Here is a 24,744-nt window from a genome sequence, read left to right as displayed (position 1 = left end):
ACACACCATAGTTGTTACTGACAGAAATTATTTGGTGCCTGTGGCCTTAGAAATAAAATTCTTTATCTTACGAGAGACAGCTACAGTGCGGTGACACTAAGAAGATACCTAAACAAGTGTGCAAACTAAAGATTTCTCTGTGTAGTGTTACTGTTTAGGTGCTCCATTTTCTTAGGGCAAGTCAGCTTGCCTTTCTTTTCTCAAGATTGTTATACATGAAAATGTAAGGATCATTGTATTTTGATGCATCTTCTAGAATGCTGAGCGGCAATGAAAAGAGACAGGTACAACCTATATGAAAGATGATTTCCTTAACACTTTGTTGAGATAAATGCATTGCAAACGGGAACACACTGTGGTATATTGGCAGGCAGGTCATTCGAGTCTGTGGATGTAGAGAATTATAATGTTGTGTCTCTGCCATGCTATTTTATTTTGTCCTCACATGAGCAATTGCAGGAATACGCAAGCTAACATACCAGTTATGAAAGGGCCCAAATGAGGGCCTCCAGATGGATGAGTCTCAATAGCCAATAGCTGACAGGGCTGAGAGTCCTGAACGATGATTTCATTGACTTGTTGCATCTTTCATGCAAACAAGGATTCGACAGCTGTCAAAAAGGCAGATTGGTCTCTAGAATCTCCAGGGATCTATATGAATAGTGTGTGTTTGCAGAAGTGATTAAAAATATTAATGGGCTCTGAGAACCACAAATCAGAAAGCATGTGCTTCTGAGACCTCACTGCCCATAGGGTCAAATTCAGGAAAATTGGATTTTTAACAATTGCATTTATTTAGTTTTTTCCCCCCCTTTTTCCCTGAGTATAGTTTCTGCCTTGAATAAAACTATTTTAATGGAAAAGGAAAAGCTTTAGCATAATAAGCAGTATATAGGGCTCAATTTAGTGTCCCTTCTGTTGTTGTTGTTGTTGTTTATTTGCTGACTTTGTGATCATGGCTGTCTTTAAGGAAGCTCTTACTAATTGTTAAACGTCTCCCTTGATGTTTCTGTCTCTTTAAATACACAGAAACAGGGACTGCCCCCCCCTTCGATTTTCTGAGTTACATATTCATATTTTAGCTCATGTAGTTTTTCCTCCTTGTGGGATTAAAATTTTGGACTATGCTGAAGTCAGTGGGAAACATGTACTGCTCTCAGAGAGGGAAGTAGCCGACCCTGGATGGGATGTTTGGGAGGCACGTGGATAGTCCTGTTTAAGACCTAATCCATATGCGTCAACCCTCCTAATGGTAGGACCACAGAATGTTAGACCTGGCAGCAACCTGGGAAACACTTTATTCAAGCTATTCACTTTGCAGAGGAAGAAAACAATATATAGAAAAAAGAAGAGGATTAATTGTATGAGACCACACAGTCAGAATGGGATCAGAAGGAATAGAACTTAGGTTTCTTGGCTTTTCAATGTTTTATAAATGCCTTGAAGTATTGATTTTAAAGCTGGGCAAAATCCAGTTATTTCAAAGAATATTTAATAATAAAGTTTTTACATAATCAAATATTCTTTTGCTTTACTGTACTTTTTTTTTTCTTTTCTAATGAACATTACACAATTCTCGTATAGAAGGGTATAGGGCAGTGATCTTCAATTGGAGATGATTTTGCCCTTCCCTCACTGGGGGACATTGGTATGCCTGGAAACTGGAGACTTTTTTGATTGTCATGACCCGAAGGGGAAAGGAAAAGGTACTGGTATCTAGTGAGTAGAGGCCAGGTATGCTGCTAAAGTTCCTTCAATGTACAAATCAACTCCCCTCAACAAAGACTTATGCAGTTATCCAGCCCAAAATGTCAGTAGTGCCAATACTGAGAAACCATGGTCAGAGGCATGCCCTTTGAGGAACACTGAGGCATCCTTTGTTATTCTCTTTTCCTTTTCATTTATCAGTCCTCCGTGGTTCTAAGAAGAAATACAACAAGAATAGGGCTCTTATGGACCCAACTGCATATATGTCATCATGATTGGTATTTGCAAAAAACTCTTGAAACGTGTGTGAAATATTGCAGATGTTTGTAAGTACTGAGTTCCAAATATGGTACCCTTGTGTATTGATTTAGTTAACAATTGGAACAGCTTAGCAACAATGAATTAGAACTAATTCTGGCTATAAGCATGCAGTGTGGCCCTGAAGGCTGACACTGGTGGAATACAGACCTCCTTCTTAAGCAGATGGACATATACATGTGGGGAGAAGCTAGGAAGTCAAACTAAAATCTAGAAGAGTTAGGAGACAGATGTGTGGGAGGCGTTGGGAGTCACCTTCTCTTGTTCGGATGAACTCTCACAGTTACTTGAGAGAAATCAGATAATACAACAACTCTTTGCACCCCAGGAATTAGGCATTTTCAGACCTCATTGGTTTTCTAGAGCGGCCCGCTTAATCTTTATCCTCTGTTGCAAATAAACCACTAGAGTGGCAATACCACCCAACAAAAGAATAAAATTTGTCCATCTATCATTAAGATAATTGTTATTGATTAGTCTCCTTGTAATTTTCTGCTTTTTGTTTTCAGATGCTGGTAATAAATCACACCCACAACAGGCACCAAGCCTGTGTTTGTGTCTATTATGTGGTCCTGATAAGGCTGGGCAGCATTTTTCACCTCCCTGATGCGAGTTATTGAGATTGATTGAAGCGCTTTGCTTGTCCTATCCTAGACACTGTGTAATTAATGTTTCATTATGTTAATACATGCAAATGTGAGAGTGTGTGTTTGATTGGGAGGTGAGAGAACAAAAAGGATTCAAGAGTTCACTCCAAAGTACAAATTAATTTATTGCATTGCTAACTGGCCTCTGAGGAGTGAGGAGTAGGCTTCTAAATGTGAGGGGGGGAAATGCACAATAAGCAAGAGCTTCTGCATGTCTGTGTCTTTCAGAAGTAGCGTAGTTAACAATTACGAAAAGGATATTCAGTGATATGACAGCGTCCTTGTGTGGTTTCAACAGTCCACGTCTCCCTCTACAGTAAAAGAGTTTAGGATGAGGAAGCCACAGATATTTTTCCTCTTTACATATACCAGCATTTATGCAGAGTACATTAGAACCATACCAAAATATTAATGCAGAATAGTGGTCTGCCATATCCAATCCGTGATTGACTTCGTGACATTATTTGAGGTGTAATCAGAAGGGAATTTTACCTCCAAACCAATCGTCCACTGATCTACCACAGTGATTTTCTTATTTGCGTGTTTCTCCGTGGTCTTCAGGGTGATAATTTTGATTATTTCTTAATATATCTTTGGATTTGTGCTTTGTGATCTAGTTCCCTAATATTAGAGTTAATATCTTGCTCTTTAGCTGGATTTGCTAATATCAAACATTATAATGAGCTTTTTTTTGCATATACAGTAATTTTTGTTCTGTTAGATTGTTTCCTTGAGTTAACGTCTTAGGAGTGGATTTACTAGAGACTATTTTTTTGTTTGTTTGTTTCTACATATAAGATTCTTTGTTAAGAAACACCCCGCTCCCAGTATGTGGCATAGAGACTGAATAAATGGTTGCTGTATTAAATTAAGCATTGGCCTCTAAACTGCAATAATTCCTAAGGTTGCCACATTAAGTTGTTTTAGCTAATCATACCCTAATGTGGATAAAAGTTATTTTATCTTACCTTTCACTAGGTGATTCTATTTTAAATGTTTTAACAATGGAAAGCCAGAGAAAGAAGGGCTTCGAATGTAAGATTCAGGTAGGAAGGACACGGCTGGATGGCATTTTTGAGAAGAGAACCCAGGTGCCAGTAGGAAAGCACTAGAAACCCAAAGGTGAGGGGAGGGTGGGAAAGGGCTTTGAAAGAAAAGGTCAGGAATGTCAAAATAAATATAATATTTTCCTATCCAGGATTTATTTACTGGAGGTATTACAGGGGTATGTTTATGAGATAGTCTCAACTATGAACGTGCTACATAATTTTGTTCATTTATTTTGTTTAGGTTTTGTTTTGTTTTGGTTTGGTTTTTGCTTTTCTTTCTGATGATTACTGCGAAGCAGGCAGGGGGCAGGGTGGGAATCTGGCCACGCCCATTTCTTTTCTTACTGTCTAGGGCTGCTTTCCTGCCACAGTGGTAGAGTTGCGCAATTGCTCTACATAGCCTGAAATATTTACCATCTGGCCCTTTACAGAAAAAAAAAAAAAAAAGGAAAGAAAAATGTAGACTCCTGCTCTAGAGAAACAAATCTGACAGTCAGAAATGGAGTTTGGAGTCAAAGATATTATTTCAAATTCAAACTCATCTATTGGGCAAATTATAATTTGTCATCAACTTTAGTCTCAGTTTTCTCCTCCATAAAATCGACAAAACAATATTTTCATCAGGTATTTGAAAATTAAATCATGTAATGGGTAAGTGTTGATGCTCTTTTCTTTCCTTCCTATCAAGGAAATGTTTCAAAAGTATGATTAGGGTTTATATTGGTCTAGTAGGTACTGGTACACTGCTATCACGTGGTCAATTGAAGATCCATGGCATAGCATTATGTAAATTTCAACCAAAAAATATGTGTATTAATTAATACGTAATGCAACCCAAAATACCAAATCAATCTTCTGTAAACTTCTCCTGCTTTTAGCTGTGGCCATGATGAACTGATAGCTGCTGATGTCAGCAATGCCTGCAAATGTTTTCTGGACACATTCATCTGTGTCAAAGCACTGAACCCACTGCGTTAAGCAAAAGGGCATAGAGTTGTGAGTCACTGAATGTGATATGGCAGGACGCCCCCTATGATCCCAAGTCTCAGGCTTCATTGTGCCATTGTTCTTTGTGGTCAAAGCCAGTGGAGTTAACAAGGGCCATCAAGTGGCTACGGTCCTTTCTACCATGATTCATGTGTCATTTTCCCATCTCTTTGCAGACTGACCAGGAGGTGTGATACTGTTTGGTTTGTAGTCCCCTACACTCAGACCTATCACATTTTTAATCACTTGGTTTTATTTCCAGCTACACACCAGTATGATGAGGCTATAGCCATCTCTTTCTAGTTACTACCATGAGGTATTCCAATCAGCATTGGTCTTTTATCCCAACCCAAAGAAGTTTCCATTAATGAGTAACCAACAGTTAGATAAAAACATGGCAATGATTCTCTTTAAATATAGATTTAACTGAAAATCCAGAAGCATGGCAATATATTACACATTTCAGAAATAGAAATGTATATATTATATTTTAATATAATTAATTCTGAATGCTTCTAGTGTTTGACAAGATTTTGCACTATCAGGTAAAAATAAACAGATTTTATAAAAAAGTGCAAATATGAACGTCTGTATCATCTTTAAAATGGTGATAGGTCAGAAACCATACATCCCAGGCTGCCTATAGCAATTCTAGTTTGTACGTATTGTACTGGCATAATTATACATTGAGTCTCCTTTAGTCTCGGGAGGATCTGATATGAATTAAAAAAAACATTATATGTTTATATTAGTAATCACCCGTGATTTAGCTTGAAATTAGCTAAGAGCAAAATGCAGTGTCATAATTAATTAGCCTCATATCATGTACATTTTTTTGGTTAAATTTTACATTGACAGTGAAAATGATTGACACAGTGATGTTCAACAACAATCTCATCTAAAAACTACTTTGAAAACTTTCACCAACTGCGCTATTGACTTTACATGGTGGAAATGGCCAGGTGGGCATTCATGAATGCCTTCTGTCTCCACAGTCTGGTCATGAGCTTCTTCCGGTCCTGCTTGCCCATAAGTAAGGAGTTGCATCTAGTGAACCAAACTTTGGACGTAGTGGCAAGTAATTGCTAGAGGAAGGTCGAAATGGTCACTCTCCTTTCTTTGCTGCCCTTTGGTTCATTGAACATGTTAAAGGTGGCAAGATAGTCTCTCTGCCTGAAACTCACACCACTCAACACTTTTTGTTATTATTACTTCTTAGGTGTTTATCAGTGCTAAATGCAAAGAGGGGAGAGGATTTAAACAGAATTTTAGGCATAGTTCTTGACTTTGGAAGTACTAAATCAGGCATTAATATATGTGGTAGGTTGATACAGATTTTCTGGGCTAAATCAAAATTTGGGAGGTCTGAATTTACAGAATGACTTGGTTCTTCATAGATTCAGTTACATGGGATAAATTCAGGTGCAACTGTGGAGAGAGAGAGAGAGAGAGAGAGAGAGAGAGAGAATGATTGATTGATGATTGATTGATTCAGGGACAACCCCAAGGAGAAAATGAAGTAGGCAAGGTGTTTTGTAATACGGTCTTGCTCCTCCAGCTGTCTTCCCCACCACCCCATCCACGTACAGGCTCTCAGGTTCATCTGTCTGTTGCTGGAAATGCAGAGAGACTGCCTTCCAGTGGCCCTTCCTAGGTAATCCCAGACCTCCATCTTGCCATTGCTCATTGTGTTAACCCTAGGCTAATCCCTCTGAGACTGACTGGGTGGCAAAATCTATAGTCTGATAAGCCCTTTTATACCAAATGATTTTGGGTATCATAGAATTATTGCCTTTGTTCCTCTTCCCAGATTACATATCCACATGACAAAAAGGTTGCAGTGCCCTATCGTGCTTGATGGATTTTTTGGAATCACAGAAGCTAAAGGAAAGTCTCTATCAAATATTTTAATTAATATTATGCCTTTTTTATCTGTTCCACGTCTGAGCTGGTTTGGCCCCACTTGGCCATGTATTTTACTTTTTATACAGTGTGAGAAAAAGAAAGGACATGGATAAGAAGCAGAAAGAGTCCTAGACTACAGTTAAGACAAATCTAGATTGTATTACTATCTTCTTCTGAGCAGTGTGATTTTGGTTAAACAGTTAACCTCTCTGAGCCTTTTTCTCTACCTGTAAAAAGAGGTTAACAATCTCTCCCCGACCAACACAATTAAATGAGAATGCCATGTAAACTCTAAGTAGGTTGCTAGAAATAGAAGAAGAAAAAAAATAATGGAAGAAGTGATTGCATAATGACTGTAAGCTATAATGCAAACCTTCAGCAAATCTTAATGCACTGCGAACTCCTGACTTGAGATGGTGAATAACCCCCAATCCCAACCCCTAGACTGCCATATGCACAAGAGAGTGGATCTGATTGTAAGTAAGTGGCTTTGATCATTATCGGTTCTTTTCATGTCTGTGTTATGCATTCTCCTGGCTATTCAATAACAAGGGCGTATTTTTCATGCTGTGTTTTAACTGGACAGAAATAGAATTGGAAAGGGAAGAGAGAAGATTTTATTTGACTGCATGTAAAAAGATAGTAACAGGTTTGGCTAATATGATTTAAAATTCATGCTGATTATGGTTTTTAAAATTACAGTCCTGGTATATAGCCTACAAATCAAAATGCCATATAACAAAAAGTGACCCCCTTTTTATGCTGTGGTGACATCTATTGAGCCCCTCTCTTTTCTGATCTTGAAGTATGTGAGGTCAAAAGACTTAAAGGCATTAAGTGAGAACCCCATAGGTAGGGCAGAATAAGAGAGGTAGCAGATATATTCCGTATCACAGGTTATGGAGGGGAGGGAAAGTGTTTCTAGTTGAGGAATTATAGGGAAGCCCACATTTGGGATGGAGACATGTGTCCTACTAAACTCAGCATGTTTTCTGCTCTTGGTTTTGTTTTTCATCTGAGAATTGTGTATAAATTTCCTTCTTAGTATTTTATGATAATACTTGGATCTCTCGATGGAATTACAGTTTCCATTATTCAAGGGACCCTGCTGTTTATTATTTAGATAAGTTTTAGGCTTTTACTCTTCTTAAATGGTGGCATAGATAATTTCTTTGCTGTGATTCTTACTGATTCTATTTCTAATTAGAAACAGTGTGCATGGAATTTGTTCAAGGTCAAATAAGATACATACATGAAAAGCACCTGCATGAAAGCTTATCTAGAAATGGTGAAAAGTGGTTCAACAACCCCAGGAACCCACTACCACCACTGGTGTCACTCTGACAAGTCCCTAGTTCTTCAGGACTGCGAGCAACCAGACATCTGTTTTTATTTTTTTATATACCTTTACAACCTACGACTGACATACAAAAGCTGTACATATTTAATGTATACAACTTGATACATTTGGAGATATGTGTAAACCCATGAAATAATCATGGCAATCAATGCCAGAAGAAACATATCCATCAACTCCAAAAATTTCCATTCACCTTCTTTATTTATTATTTTGTGTGTGTGTGCATGATTTAAAAACTCTTAGCATAAGTTCTACCCTCTTAGCAAATTTTTAAGTATACCTACAATATTATTCACTATAGGCACCATGCTATACACTGGATCTCTACGATTTATTCATCATGTACAACTTAAACCTTGTGGCCTTTCTAAAGCCAGCAAAAAACTCTGCTGTGCTGCAACAGAGTCGGCTAAGACTGTGCTGATTTAATTGCAATTAAAAAAAAAAAAAAAGAAAAAAAAAAGCTTTTCCCTTTACCTTGAATATTTATTCATGTAAGATGAAAACAGCTAATAAGACTGTTTTCTCTTTCTCTGGGGCTTTTTACTAGACGATGATATGATAGTAGCATGTATTTTATATATCATTAGCATTAGAAGAATACATTTTCCCCAGAATTCCCTGAGCACTCTGGTCTGCTGAGCCCCCGAAATAGGTACAGCAGGCAGCAGGGATATTAGATGGGCAAGGAGTGTCCAGAGGCAGCGAGGACAGGGACAAGAAGGGAGAAGATGGAATAAACGATCTGCGGTCCTCAACTGGAGGCCTGTTGGAAGGAACAGGTAGCTGGGGAGTTGCATAGGCATTTCACAGATGTTAACTAACATGTGAGAATAAATGAGTGACTGTAATGTAAAAGCTAACTTGCGTGCATAGCCTATACACCAAATATTCTCAGTAAAGATCTCGTAACTGGTAAATCCATTACCAAGAGGAATGTACTGTTAAGTGTACTGAGTTTAGCACAAGTTAGCAACTCCAAGCTTGAGTCCCCCACACGGTGAATCAACAGTATCATCTTCTTAGAATAGGGGTCAAAGACTACAACCCAGAGAGTGGGCCAGATTTGGTTCTCTGCCTGGTTTTTAAATCATTATTTATACATTTTAAATGGTGACCTTTTAAATCATTGTATAAATACTTGTATGTATCTACATGACATCCTTTAAGTTTGCTTCTTGGCCCACAAAACACTATGTGACCCTTAACAGAAAAATTTGGCCAACCTTACCTCAGCATCTACAAAGAAATGTTATCAACATGGGGATTGAAACTTGTTGTTTTTATTGACAGTTTTATTGAGTACTCTCTGTTATTCACCAACTAGCCAAACTAGTGAAATTACGTTCATTTTTTTTTTTCACCTATGTTAATGTTTTTCTTTCACTGATTTAGGTATTTTTTTCTAAATTATTCATGTTTTTGTCTGTGTAAGTTTATTTATTCAATAGATATTTATTAAATACCTCTGAGATAGGAAAGGGCTGCTAAGGGCTGTATGATATAGAGAGACAAACATGATTAATTTCTACACCCCTGGAGTTTGCAGTATAGCAAGGAAGAAATTCTCATAAATATGACATGTGATAGAAAGAATAGAGCCACAAGAAAGGTCGCATAAAGAGCTATCACTTCTAAGAGCTGGGGCTGTCACTGCTATTCAGTGAGACTTTCTATCTCTGCACAGACTGGTGTCTAACGTTTCCATTTTGTAAAACGAGAACCTGATGAGAATTAATGTTTATTATTTAACTGGCTTAAGAGTTATAATTAGTTCTGAGATATTATTGGAAGTCAGACCATATTGGAAATCAGGAGACCTGGGAATCACTTACAATGTAATGAATATAGTTCCTAGAGAAATATTTGCCCTATACTTTGTTTGGTATCTATGGTAGGACTTGGCCAGCAAAGGATTTATGAAAGATTCGGTCTAGAGACATTGGAAAATTCCATCCAGCAGTGGCCTCCAGACATTCAGCTGTCAACTTGATTTCATGCATTTGAATAATGCGATTTTTAAAATATAGATACACCAGGTTCAATCATTCCCTGGCCCATCGTGTTCAATCCTGAACCAGTGTGTGGGCACCGTGTCTTCAACACTGGCCCCCTCTTGCTACTATGGTGGGTCCAAAGCGATAATCACTAGATTCTAGGGAAGGGTCTAATTAGAACATTTCTAGAAATTGAAACAACTAACTCATGCATGCAGGAGACCTCTTTAAATAAGAAACAGGTGTCTTTCTTCATCCGATTTCCTTTAGGCGAGGGACATGTAAATAGTTCCTTCATCCTTGAAGTTCCCATAGATCACACGTATGTTGCATATGTAGGGTTCACAAGCCCCTCTGTGGCTCTGATCCTCTAAATGGACTCCATCCTTCTTCTCCTCATTTCCCATCGAACCTAAATCACCATTGAAACCAAGTTGTTTGCGAGGGTCCTTTAATAAATGCTGACTTCCTGAGAGATAGAAAGCTCACTGGCTCTCAGTTCCAAAGTTGATGTTTCTCGTATTATTGTGGATTTTTCTTCTTGATGTCATGCATGGATTCAGCAGGAAAATATCACCTTTCTGCTGGGACAAGCTACAGTACATATCATGATAAAATAAATGACAACATTTTAATGAAAACCAGTTTGCCCTCCATTTTGAGAAAATTGGACTCGTTATAACACAAATGTTTTATCAGTATGGGTCCCCACATCAGACTTTATACCACAATATCATGAGGTTTGCTGAATTTTTAAGGCTTTCCCTGGACCTGTCAGACCTTTCTGGAATTAATCCTTCATATTTGTAATAGCAGTTTCCACAAGATGAATACTTTATTTCTTATAAATCATAATAAAGCAGCTCATGCTTTGTTGGCAGAGTGACCTCTGCAGTCTTTTATCTTCAACAGAAAAGATTAGACTGTCTCTATTTTATGGATAACGAGGTGGGTTGTTGGTCTCTTGGCACCTTCAGTAACTGCACACCTCTCTGTGGTCTCCTGGAAGTCTGTGATAAACTGATCACAGGTGATTATAGCAGATCTCTTCATGTAATAAATTTCCTTCTAAATTTGAAGGTAATTTTTTTTCAATAGCAAAGTTAATAGGTATGAACTCATACTTTTATAGTATTAGAGCTGAAGACCCCTAGAAGTTATGTAGTCCAGCCCCTGGTTTTATTGATGAATACACGATTCCCAGTGGTATAGCCCACCCTAGTGAGTGAGAGAATTAGACAAAGAACTAATTCTGACCTCTTGTGCTGAGAGCTTTCTTTGGCAACAGTGTGCCCTTTTTTTTGCAAATCACATAAATTGCTCTATTGATCTGCTTGGAATCACCTGGGACTCTTATCTTTTTTGAACAACACACGTCAAATCCCTCACCAACACCACTGGCTCTACCTTTAAAAAGGACCACGAATCTGACCATTTCTCACAACTTCCACTGCAGTACTTCAGTCCAAGTGACATCATCTCTCTCCTGGACTGTGGAACTAGCCTCCTACCTGGTTTCCCTCTTCCTTCCAATGACCCTATTCTCAACACAACGCCAGAGTGATTGTTTTAAAACAAGGTGTCTCACCCTCAGCTTTATGGATGTTTTGGTCTGGATAATTCTCTCTTGTGAGGGGCTGTCCTGTGCATTGTAGGATGTGTAGCAACATCCCTGGACCCTTTCCACTAGATGCCAGTAGCACCCTTCCCAGTTGTGACAACTAAAAATGTCTCCACACATTGCCAAATGTCTCCTGGGGTTCAAATCAATCCCTATTGAGAACTACTCTTTTAAAACCTAAGTGGGACCTTTTCGCTCTGATGATCTAAACTCTCCACTAGGTTTCCATCTTCCTCAGCGTTACAGCAAAGTTCTTTTGCTTGCCTATCAAGTCCTACACACCTTCCTATGACCTCTGGGCCTTATCTCCTTGAACTCTCCCTTTCACTCAGTCTGACCCAGTCAAGCAGGCCTCCCTGCAGTTCCTGGAAAAGGCCAGTCACACTCCCAACTCAGAGCCTTAGCTCTTACTCTGTGCTCTCCCTACAGAGTTCTTCCTCTAGATATTGTTCTGTGTCTGTTATGGACTAAATGTTTATGTCCCTCCCTCCTGCCTAGGGAGCTGCATAGGCATTTCATAGATGTTAAATAATATGTGTGAATAAATGAGTGACTATAACGAAAAAGTTAACTTGTGTGCATAGCTTATACACCAAATATTCTCAGTAAAGGTCTTGCAAATGGTAAATCCATTACCAAGAGGAATGTAGTGTTAAGGATACTGAGTTTCGCACAAGTTAGCAACTGCAAGCTTGAATCCCCCACACGGTGTGGGAGCCCTAACCACAGTATATTTGGAGATGGAGCTTTTGATAGGTAATTGGGTTGAAATGGGGTTAAGAGTGTGAGACCCCATGAGGGGATTGGTGTCTTTATAATAAGAGAAACAAGAGAAAGAATTCTCTCTCTTTCTCTCTCAAATATTATCATAACAACGTGGATGACAATCACTACAAATAAAAAAAATGAATAATTTCTTAGAAGGAGATGCATACAAACTTGAACAGTGGCTGTCAGCAAACGAACAGGATTATGGGCAATTATTACGATATTTGGTTTTATGTCCATATTTTCTTATCCATGTACAGTCAACATGAGTAACAATTAATATGGTTCTGAAAGTCAGTTGGTCCCTTCACAGTCAATGGCATCTCCAGTGCTTGTCCACGCTTCACTGCCACCCTGATGCAGTTATTCCAAGGCACTGGATACTCATTAAATAGTACTTTTTCTAAATACTCTGGATAACCTTTCACAGTGTTCCAGCTGATAGTTGTACACTCATAAAAAAGCCATGCATCCCCTTACTTTGAGAAAGACTGATGAAAAAGGCAGGAGAAGCCAGCTTATATTTTACAAAATGAGAGTGGAGGGGAAAGGTTCAAACCCAGGGCAGATTAAGCAGCGCATCAGAGTTTCTCTTTCAAGTGTTAATTTTGCATGAGGCCTAGGGAATGATAACCCAGATGTCAGACTGTGTTACCTGTTGGGCTGGGGGGGGGGGGGGGGGAGAAAAAGAAAAATCCCATTACAATTTACCTGGTATCACAGCAAAATCAATCTGTGGTTTAGAGATTTCGCTCTTGAAACAGCAAAGGGGTGAGGAAGCTACTCCCCACTCTAATGAGGCCCTTATCATTTTCTTTACCATTGGATTTAGCCAGAGGATGCTCAGAGTTGCCTGGGGCACACGTTTCTTGCCCTATAAAAGCATCAGATCTCCACAAGGCTTCCTCAGCTTTGTGGAAGACGCCATGTTTTCAGAATGTCAGAGGTGGAGCCTCGGTGTGCGTTCACTGAGGGATTTCTGCTGGGGCCGTTGCTTTTTGAACTCCACATTCTTGTATTTATATTTCTGCGTTCTGCTCCCTATCTTGTAAAGAGAAGAGAGAAAGAAGAATCTCTATGTTAAGAACAAATCGGGTTCAGCAACCTTTCTACATGGATATTTGGTGGTGATGGACTAGGTGGGCAGATGCCCTGACACTAAAATCACTTTGACTGATTCACTCATGGTAGCTTTCCATGAGTTATCCTTCTCTGTAGTGCTCTCTCTGAGAACTGAGTGGATTAGTATGGACTCATATACTATATGCCTACTTTTGCCATGGTCTGAAGGAAGTAATATCATGGGGGATAAGGTTGCCAGATAAAATATAGAATGCATAGTTAAGTTTGAATTTTTAGATAAACAACAAATAATGTTTAGTATAAGTATGTCCTATGTAATATTTATTTAGTGTAACTATTTAGGACGTGATGATATGAAAACATTATTTGTTGTTTACCTGAAATTCAAATATAACTAACATCTTTAATTTTTATCTGCTACCATGTTCCCTCAAAAATAAGACCTAGCCGGACAATCAGCTCTAATGTGTCTTTTGGAGCAAAAATTAATATAAGACCTGGTCTTATTTTATTGTAATAAGTATTTTACCCAGTCTTATATAACATAATATAATATAAGACTGAGTCTTATATTAATTTTTGCTCCAAAAGATGCATTAGAGCTGATTGTCCGGCTAGGTCTTATTTTCAGGAAAACAGGGTAAGTCTGACAACTCTAATGGGAGACAAATTTGAACGTCAACTGTCCTTTTAAATGTTTCATTTAAATTTTCATCCAAAGCTCCCCTGTATTTCAATGATATTAATTAAATTCACATAGTAAAATGCACCTGTGTTTCATCCTGGTAAGTCTTCCTTGCATTATTTAAATTCAGGAATAAATTCCACAAAACCTAATTAATTTCTGATTTCCAGTTGCTAGGAATAAAAATTTGTCTTGAGGTTGAACAGCTTTAAAATATGTTAGGGGTGGAACACACACAATCTTTTAAAAACAAGACATCTTCTGAGAATTATTTTTACTATGTCTCTTACCAAGAAGTAGGGGAAAAAAAAAAAAAGTACTGATAATTCCCAGAAGCCCCGGTGGCCATTGGTCTGGAGCTCTGGTCAGCTACACTTCCTTGCTCTGGGCTGGGTGAAGTTAAAGATGAGCACATCAAGTACACCCCAGGCTACAGCAGAGGGAATGCTGTTATGGTTTTGCCCATCTAGAGATTAAACTCAAGGGCAGGTCAGCCAGGAAAGTGTCAACAATTCCAGTATTTTTAAAAGGCTACAGTTGTACCATGGAGTTGAAATGTAATGAAATAAATGCGGCCTGAAAAACAATATTTACCAAAACTTGTTTGGGGAGAGGATTGTAGCTATTGTAACTGATCAAAAGAAATCTTTTGACGGCTCTTCGTGTGAAGGACCAACGATATTCCGAGGAACGTTCTAAATGTCCAATTGACTGTGGAGTTTGCATTTTGTTTAATGGAGTACGGCCATTTGGGGTCCAAATAGAGTGCTGATTACAATAGAGGAAAGATGAAGTATTGTCAGCAATAGCCTGCTTCTTGGCCCTTTCTCCATTTTCTTCAACCTCTCAAAGAGAAATATATAACAAATAAGAATATGAGTCGAAAGGGTATTTAATTAGTTGCCTTCCTAGGTCATCCCCATTAACTTCATCTCCCTACTGAGAAAAAGAATTGCCCCAAATTGCACAAATTCCCCAAATATGGAAAATTATAACGAGGCAGTCCAAAGAACGTAAGGATCCCCAGGCTTTGGTTTAGACCACCAGACGTTTTGGAGAAGCTGTTCTCAAGCTTCAGTGAATGTGAGAATTCCCCCACAGGGCAAATCAAAGCACACAGTGTGGGACCCCAGCCCAGAGTTGCTGGTGGGTAGGTCTGGGGTGGGGTCTGAAATCGTGCATTTCTAACAGGTTCCCAGGTAGCGCTGCCCTTGCCAGTCTGGGGACCATAGTTTGAGAATGACTGTTTCAGAATTTGTATTCTGATGTCCTTAAACCCGGTAAGGTTCACCTATAGTTAAGGGTTCTGTTAATTCATGTTGTTTTTGTTTTGTTTTTTCTACAATTCCCACTTCATTGCAAAGCCTCACGAGCATTATAAGCTTTTATTAGGGCTGAAGCCCAGAGTTAATTGCATGTGTGATTGGTGTTTGATGAACTGATGTTTGATGATATCCCATCATCCATAGAATAATTTTAATTTCCTTCAATGGAGATCTCTTTTTGTCTTAACACAACAGAAGCAGATGCAGGAGCATCTATTTCTAAGAAGAGATAATGATGGCAGAGTTTTCTGGGTTGATTACAAGATTTGGGAATCATCAAAATCTCCAAGCTTCCCAAAGTGAAAGTTTTTGTAATTTGAAAGAGATCAAATTATGCATAGCAAGTTCTATGGGGATTTGTATAACATTTTCTAATCTTAAAATCTTTTCAGGAGCCTCTTTCTACTTCCATGCTACTTTTCATAAATTCAATTTTTTTGCTTTTATTGCTTTAACCAGAAGCTTTTACATTTTGGACTTGGAAAGGAATTTCTGACTCCATGGGGGATTATTTTTCACACTTAATGTTTGATGTGGTAGGTAAAATGTTATACCTTAGAAAACCCATTCTAAGTTAGTCTGCTGCTGTGACTGAATGATTTTTGAAATTAGCAAGAATATAAGGAGAGCAAGCACAAAGGGACTTAAACTTCCTGAAACATTTTTACTAGTTGTTTGATCATTTTGATGAGTTTCTAAAATACAGTAAGGATCATTTCTGTCTCTAGACAATTAATATAAACTTGGAATATCCCTGGCCATGTCATTTCTGATACTTATTTATCTCTGACAAAACTAAAACAAACAGAAGTTAATATTTCTTCTTTGGGTCATCCTGCAAAAGTAGGTTTTTCTCTATATTCTCATTCAGAAAATATTGAAGGTTTTAGTATGTTGGTAGCTGCTTATAAACTATTGTCTTTCAAATAAAAAGAAAAAAGAAAAATGTCCAGTGGTGACATCACACTTCATTACTTTTTTTCAGATTGGCACAGATAAGAAAAGACATAAATTAGTCAAATGCATATATGGCTATATGCCTAAATCCTGAAGATTTAGAAATCTTCCCAAACCAATATTTGGAGAGAGAGAGAGGGCTGGAAACTCACTCATTCTAATCATGAACTCTGGTGTCAGACTCAGTTGTACACATTTTTTAATGGATAGGATTTTGCTACTCTCAAGTATGTTTCTCCAAAACATAATTACTGTCTGTAATTTTACAGCAGGCCAATAGGATTGGTTCTTTTATGAAGCAAGACTGTGAAATGTTACTATTTGAGGGTTCAACAGAATTACCACTGGCATCTTAAAAATAAAACCAAGCCAAAACCAAACAAAAACTTCTCCAGTAGGCTTTCTTTTGGAGGAAATTCCTACCATTGCCATTCTAATGTAACATCCTCTGTAAAATTGTAAGGTGGGTAGTTTCATTTTGACTCTTCAAAAGTATTCTTCTATTGCTTTCCAAATATTTCTTTCACCCATTTCCCAGATCTGCCCCACCTTCAAATACGGATAGCTCAAATTCCATCCACACTTTTTGAGCTACAAGCTCCAAAAGTTACTTATACTTCTTTGCCGTCTTCAGTTTTACCATCGTTCTCTGCTCATACATTAAATCAGTGTAGGTGATCTCCTTGGATGAAACAATTTGATAAAAAATATTTCATATCGAGATATGTGTAGTGGTAGTAACAGTCCCTCCAAGGGAAACTAGTACTCTATGAGAAGAGGGAGGAGGGTGATCTAAATTGAAGTCAGTGAAATATATTAGTGGGACACTTAAGCCTATGTGAAATACCTTGTCAGGGGTGGAGACAGCTTGTGCCTGACATGGGCTGAATCTTTGAAAAGAGGATCATTGGAGACAGTATCAGTTGTCCCCCAACAGATTCTGTTTGCTTGGGCCCATCTTTTCTAAAAGCAAAGTAACTAATGCAAGTAACTTAAAACAATGAGATTTCTTTATTCAGAGCCATATATTCAAAATGTAATTGTTGCGAAGAGTACACAAGCTCATATTGCCACTGAACTGCAAGAGTAATTATATTGGAGAAAAGTTAATCTTTCTTTAACTTGCCTAAATTATCCACTCACAGCACTGAAAACTGTCATAATCTCCTTGGTTCAGATTAAGTGGATTATTTATTTGTGATAATGGGCACAGATGCTCATTAACATGCTGTGATAAACAGCCGCGTTAAATGTATTTTGTGTTCTGTGACATAAATACGGTGTGCAACATGGGATTGTTATTTAAAATATGGGCCGCGGGAAGAACAAAAAATAATAAATGCTTTTTAATATACTTGCCTGATCTTGAATTCTAAATTGATTTTTACCTTATTAAGGCTACTTGTATGGAAATTGCAGGTATTACACTAGCAAAATATCTTGACATTTAAGGACAATAGAACTTCTTTCTGCTTTCCCATCCTTGGTGTCAAGCTGGGTGTTCATCAGCTTGTTTCTTTTCTTGTAAAAGAGAATATTATATAGACATAGGGGAGGCATTTATAGCAAAATCAGTCTGCATCTCAGTAAGTGTAGGGCTGCGTTCATTTGATGGATGCCTGCAAACCAACCTATTTCTGAAAAGTCTCCAAACAGGATGTTGTATTTATAGTTCAAGGCCCTCATTTTACAGATGAAGGAACTGAGGTTCTGAGGACTTAAAAGACGTATTTGAATCACCGGTCTTTAAAGCCAGGACCAAGAACTAGATATCTGGACTCCCAATTTTCTCCTTTCCACTAGGAGAATGGGCAGCAATACTTAGGTTGGCTACACTAACAGGATTTGTGAGGAGGAGGAGGAGGAGCTTATTGGATAGTAATTGGGCCAGGCTATGTCTTTTGGGATATTTACCAATATCGTTTATATGTGAGGCTTAAATGCTCACTGTCATATTGCACTTTATGTTAATTTAAGCACAGTCCCTGCAGCTTGCTTTGAGTGAATGGCCTAGTTGGAGGAAATGAGTGCGTGATGGTGAATGGTTCAGTTCACTGGGCAAAGGTCAACAGAAGGAGTAAAGTAATAGCTCTCGGATGTAAGGTTTAGAAAAATTGGGTGTGCAGGAGCACGGCTGGTAGCACGATGGAGAAACAGTGAAGCTGTTCAGATTCATCTTCACGGGAAAGTGAAGTACATAAAGCTAGGAATACGTGTATCCATTGGAGCTAGCCTGGTGGGCCAGTCATTTATGAGAGTATTGATTATAAGCAATTTAGATGCCTGCCTTTGAAATGGTAGAAACATGGATATTTTACACCAGGTACAACCAATTGTTCCCCTTACAGAAAAATTAAGGAATCTACTGAAGTTGGGATTGTTATCCAAAAAGAAAAAAGAAAAAGAAGAAGAAGGCTAAAACATGATTTACGGGGTATTTTTGAAGAAATTATATACAGTTTCAAAAGACTAAAGAACTCTTACAAGGAAATGTCCATCTCCTCTGCATTTTCATACAAGGTGATTCAGGAGAAAAATGGGATTAAATGGAAGCAAGAAAATTCAGCTAGAGTCTAAGAATGATTAAATATTGAAAGCAAGATTCCAAGGGACATTGTAGAATCCCCTATCCCCAGAGATGGTTCAAAATGAAATTGCAAGTAATTTAACTGGAATGATTTTGGTATACACCTGTCTGAGCAAAGGGTGAGCTCAATTAGCTCCTGAGACCTCATCAAAGTCTTTGATTCAACAAGCATTCTGTCAAATGACATACTGCCAGCCCTGAAAAGAATATTCTTTAAACAATAATACTTGTTCCACTCCCTCAGGATTCTTAAATAACTTTCTGTTTCTCCTGTTGATTTCTTATGTTCATTTATGTTTATGGGGGTAAAAATACAACTTAGCTTTCCTGGCTCATGAGCAACGTTTGGATAGAAATCAAGACACATCAGGGATTTGTGATTTTAAGTAGCAGTTTTATAGACTTGCTCTGCAAGTGGGATTTCTTACCTATTTTAAAATCTACCCGAGCTTTGTTTCTAAATAACTTTTCCTAGTTTGTTCAGAGTTGATATTTTTGGTAGTTGTTAATAAAAACACCATGTCTAAGTAGATTTTTAAAAAATTTAATGGATATTATAATCAAAATGCAGATATAGGAATAGTACCCCAAATCTTAGTTACTCCACTGCTAACCATTTCTACTTTAAAATATCTAGTTGTATCTGGAAAACATTAGTTTATTCCATCAACATTTCCAACTGCTGACTGACATGTGATGATGGCCATGCTTAGATTTGTATGTGATCTTCATTTTTCATATTATTACTCTTTGGGCCAATTGTTTCATTCATTGTTTACTTCAATTGGGCACTTTTTTGCTTCTTTAACACAGTATCCTTGATTTTAAGTTTCATTTATTATGTGGACATTTTTTCAAAGCACCCAGCTTTTTTGAAAAGATTTTGTAAAGAAAAGGCAGGACAGTTGAGCTTGAGATCTATTTGAATAAGTGAACGTATTTCCCTGTACTTTCTTATTCTAGGTTTCCAGATTAAGGCTTTCACATCACTGCACTTCCTGTCTGAACCTTCTGATGCCATCACAATGCGGGGTGGAAATGTCCTCCTGAACTGCTCAGCAGAGTCAGACCGAGGAGTCCCAGTTATCACATGGAAGAAAGATGGCATCCACCTGTCCTTGGGAATGGATGAAAGGAAGCAGCAACTTCCAAATGGGTCTCTATTGATACAAAACATACTTCACTCCAGGCACCATAAGCCAGATGAGGGACTGTACCAATGTGAGGCATCTTTAGGAGATTCCGGGTCGATTATTAGTCGGACAGCAAAAGTTGCAGTAGCAGGTAAGTGGATTCTTCCTTCTCCTCCTCTTCCTTCTCCATTTCTTCTTCCTCGTTTTTGTTGAGCTAGGAAAACAATCTTTGCAGAAACAATGCATATTTTTAAGAAAAAGGAAAAATGTAAAAACATGTACGTATGTTTATTCCCTCGTGGTCTTGATTTTCTTTCTTTGTTTTGTGTGCGCGTTTTTTTTTTGTTTTGTTTTGTGTGTTTTTTTAAATCAGCTGGGAAAACAGTAGAAGGATCTCAACAATTAACAAAGCTTTATGAGGTTTTCCAAAACAACTAAAGTTGATCCACTATTTATGAATACGGGAGGACTTTATATTAATAGAAAAATATTGGAAAAATAATTTTCTAGTTAATTTGATTTTATAACTTCACTAATGATGAAATTTTGCAGATTTCTGTGTTTGTTTGCTTTTTGCCTTCAGAGCAGTGCATTTAATTTTAATTATAATGGCTTGACCTATAATACATAGATCTCCAAATGAAAAATAAAAATTTCCACTAGTACCTCCAAGTATCTAAATGCTTGGTAATGTGTTGACTGAATAACTGAGTAATCAGATAGACAGTTTTCCTTTCATATGGATATTTTGAAGTAGTGTAGATCCTGGAGAAAAATCAGCAACAACAACAACAAAAAACAGTACTGAATTTTCTGGAATCCGTGGATATTACTATTTCTGCCCCACTCGTTTTGGTATGAGGGAAACTCGTATGATTTCTTTTGGCCTTTACAGTATTAGGTCTGTAGGGAGAAGAATCCACTTTTTACTCATTTCTGTAATGATTTGATGCAAAGTTAGGCTTTGGATGTTTGTTTGTTTGTTTGTTTGTTTGTTTGTTTTGATATGGGACACAAAGCAAGGCTAATGGATCTAACCTGAAATAAACTTAGGTCTTCAACTGTGTAAACAGGTCTAAAGGGCTGCTTTCAAACTTAATTTTAATTCTGAGGGGGAAAAAATGATCCAGAAGGCCATTATTTAGTCATTTGCTAGGGGTTTCCTCTCCCAGGTCCCATTTGGTTTATATCCTAGAAGACTGGTGAGAATGAGGACTCATTTTCAGCAATAACAAATATGAGAACAGTCAGGCAGGACCACCACTTCCCCATGTACTCCTCTAGTAAAGGTGTGATGAAGCTGAAATCTGAAAGAAGTGATTTTGTCAGGTGATGGCATAAAAAAAACTGGATTTCATAGTTATGTAATCTGTCCATAAATCCAGCTCGATGCCACTCTTTTGTGGCATCTTTTCCTCACTAAGGACTCACTTTCATATTTAGTCAAACCAAATTATACTTGAACGAAAATGTCCTGCTAGGCAGGGTCCTCACCTAGAGATACAGTGGCTAACTACTCTGGTTTAACCTGGACGGACCTGGTTTTAGAACTTGAAAGTCCCATGTCCTCCCATCAGTCCCAGGTAAAACTAGGATGGTTGGTCAACCTACCTAGTGATATCCCAGCCTGCTATAGCAACGACAGACTGAAGCATGAAGGCAGGACGTCCCTTTACTCAGGAGACACAGGAGGTGGCCTCCTGGTCATGAAAACCAAGGCTGTCAGCCACCTGGGACCTTTGAGTGTTTGGGGTCAGAAAGTTGATTGATGAGCATAAGGTGTAAGAAGACTAAAAGTCTATGTTAATTTTGATTGATTAAAAGGAACAAGTGGAACCGTGCTGAGGATTAAGGTAAAATCTACTTTCCCAGAATAGTCCAAACACAGTAGAAAGGGTTCAGTATGATTTTCTCTCATTTGAGAATTTCTGGGTTCTCAGATCCCACCCATCCGTCACCCACAATACTAAAGTAATTCTGCCGATTTGAATGAATTGGACTGATTGTTTCGATGCCCTATTTCAAAAGGCTATGCATATGTGCTGTTGATGAAAATGGCCTGATATGTTGTGGTTTCAGTTTTCCTACAATCTAGATTCATTTTTATGTGATCTCTGTTTTCAATGGTGAAATGAAGAACGATTTCTTCCCTGTGAGATGTTAAAGTAGCTTTGGCTTTCATATTCTGTACAAGGCGAGGCTGGCCGATTCAGTCACTGAGTTACAATCTAATATTAGATTGTATCATTTCAAGGCAATAAGGCTGTTCACAGCATTTTAGACACTGTGCTGTTTGGAAATACAGTATACATCAATGTTATGTCTGCTGAGGTTAAAATTGCCAAACTACTGGAATGCACAAGGGACATATATCTTCCTCGTAATAAAGACCACGGGCCAATTTAATCTCATTTTTAAAGCATTAGCAGTCAATAAACCAGTCACCACTAAAAGGTGAAAAAAAAAAAAAAAAAAAAAAAACTTCTGTTCTGTACCCTCAGGTACAATGTAGAGCCCATTTGACATAATGCCCCTCTTCCATTTTTGCTTTCTCAAAGTGTCTTTTGATAAAACAAAATGTGGCAAATTAAATCCATTTTTAATCAATCAGCACATTTAGTGCAATGATCTTGCCATGCACCGTTCATCCTATTTTCTAGGAATTTTCTCAAGTGCTCTTTAAATCCTGAGTGCATACTTAGCTGAAGAGGGAGGGAGAATAGGGCTTCCATTCCAACCAACATCTTGTTAAAAATCTCAGTGGAAACACGCTACGGACAATTGATATTTCTGGTAATTGTGAGTTCTATCAATAAGGAATACCTGAGCTACTGAATCTCCATTTGATTGCAGCTTGGCCAGTACTGGCTGAAACTTGGAAATTTTATTTCTATCCAATTGGCTCTAGTCTAAAATAGTGCATTATTTTTCTGTCGTGTATACCTCTGCTTAGCCCTCTAGATTTAGAACAGCTTAAAGAGAGAAGCAGAGCCAGACTTGATCTATAAAGTTTCTCCTAGCAGGGCTTAAGGCATGTTTATTAGTTGTTCATAGACATGTCTTACCAATGAAGACATGGGGTTGTACTTTATATATAAAGATATTTTTATTAATGTCGTCTTTCTCCACCTCATACGCCTCCTCCTCCACTTGTGTTTCTCTTTCTTCTTTTTTAATGACTTGATGAGATTAAAGTTGCCCATTTGTGGGTACTCTCACATACTCTCGATGGACTGAGTTGGAATAACTTAATTTATATATCAATAGTCTACCAATTAATTAACTATTGAAGATTTTGGAATTAAAAGATGGACTATGTTGGAATATTCATATGATACTTAAAAAAAAGAAAAAAAAAGAAAGTCATGTGCCAATTCCTCATTCATCCAGAGCCCATAACATCAAGATGAGCTTGCATCTGGCCAAGCACATCTTCCCTACTCTAGATATTGACAGCTATCTGAGCCTCTGGATTCTCTTATGTAAAATAGACATAATAATAACCTACCTCCTGAGACTGTGATGGCTTTTAAATAACATCTAGGATGTAAAGCTCTAATGCAGGGAAGATTCTTATTCAATGACAGCACTAGTATCAATAGACCTAATAATAGTTATTATTGTGTCATTACAATTATTAGGAAATTACAACTTTCAATATTTCCATGTGATGGTACAAAACATTTTTTTTTTTTTGGCGGGGGGAGGAATATAGGCTACAAATCATGAGCCATAAATATTGTCATCTTGAGTCAGATTTCTGCCTTTGTAATTTACAAGCATAAACTGGTAAGCCTGAATGGAGTTCTCAAAAAGTTGAGTCTATGCAGTTTGTTGGCAAGCAGTGCCAAAATCCATTTGACTACAAATGGATTCATTTTTCACAAGTTGATCTACTGTTACGTCAATGGAGCCAGTATACTTTGTACTGGTCAGACTAGGAGTTCTAGATCAAGCAACTGCTGTTATCATTTCAGAAAAAGATGCTGGGCAATCTTCTCAACCCAGCCTCCTTAATGACCTTTCAATTCAAAATGACTTATCGAAGCAGGGGTCATGGGAGTTAGTTGGTCTAGACTGCGGAAATATAGCATAACCCCCTCTCCTCCAGGACAAAAAGTCAAAATCAAAGCCAACGTGTAAGAGAACCAGGTCACTACAGAGCTCCTCTGAATAATCATGAAAGTGCCATCGCATTCATTGTCACCACCACAATTCACCATCCAACACACCCCTGTCCCCACCCAACTACTTGCCCACGTACATTCCCTGCAAGCTCTGAGGATTACAGTTGGGATGTTAGTGCTATGTCTGCTTGCAGTCACACTGTTGTGGATAGAGTGGGACCAGCCCCTGCTCCCTCAGGTGAAACAACATTGACTGCAGGATACATTATAGGGCATTTGTGTCCAGGTAGGCTCTTATTTTATTAATTTTTAAGCATTTGCTTAAAAGCATCTTGAATATTAAAACCATTGACTTGATTTTTGTAACACTTCGCTCTTTGCACAATATATTCATGTGCTTTATCTCACAATGCTCAAAAACGCTGTGTGATATAGTTACCCAAATTGACAACAAGGTGAAAGAACGTATATAGTGGGGTTTTTTTTAT

General features: G+C 38.0%; 1 protein-coding gene across 3 annotated transcripts in view; it reads left to right on the top strand.

Annotated features, from left to right (window-relative positions):
• Positions 1-24,744, top strand: part of DCC (DCC netrin 1 receptor) — a 1,035,569-nt gene that overhangs the window by 358,339 nt on the left and 652,486 nt on the right. For all 3 annotated transcript variants that reach the window (XM_074339962.1, XM_074339961.1, XM_019721869.2), the window contains exon 2: positions 19,960-20,280. In XM_074339962.1, the coding sequence (XP_074196063.1) occupies positions 19,960-20,280 (321 nt within the window). The remainder of the gene's footprint in view (positions 1-19,959; positions 20,281-24,744) is intronic.

This window comes from Rhinolophus sinicus, linkage group LG09, assembly GCF_036562045.2.
Source record: "Rhinolophus sinicus isolate RSC01 linkage group LG09, ASM3656204v1, whole genome shotgun sequence".
NCBI classification, from domain to species: Eukaryota; Metazoa; Chordata; class Mammalia; order Chiroptera; family Rhinolophidae; genus Rhinolophus; species Rhinolophus sinicus.
The sequence above is the reverse complement of the archived record's forward strand: the minus strand, read 5'-3'. Positions and strand labels throughout refer to the sequence as shown.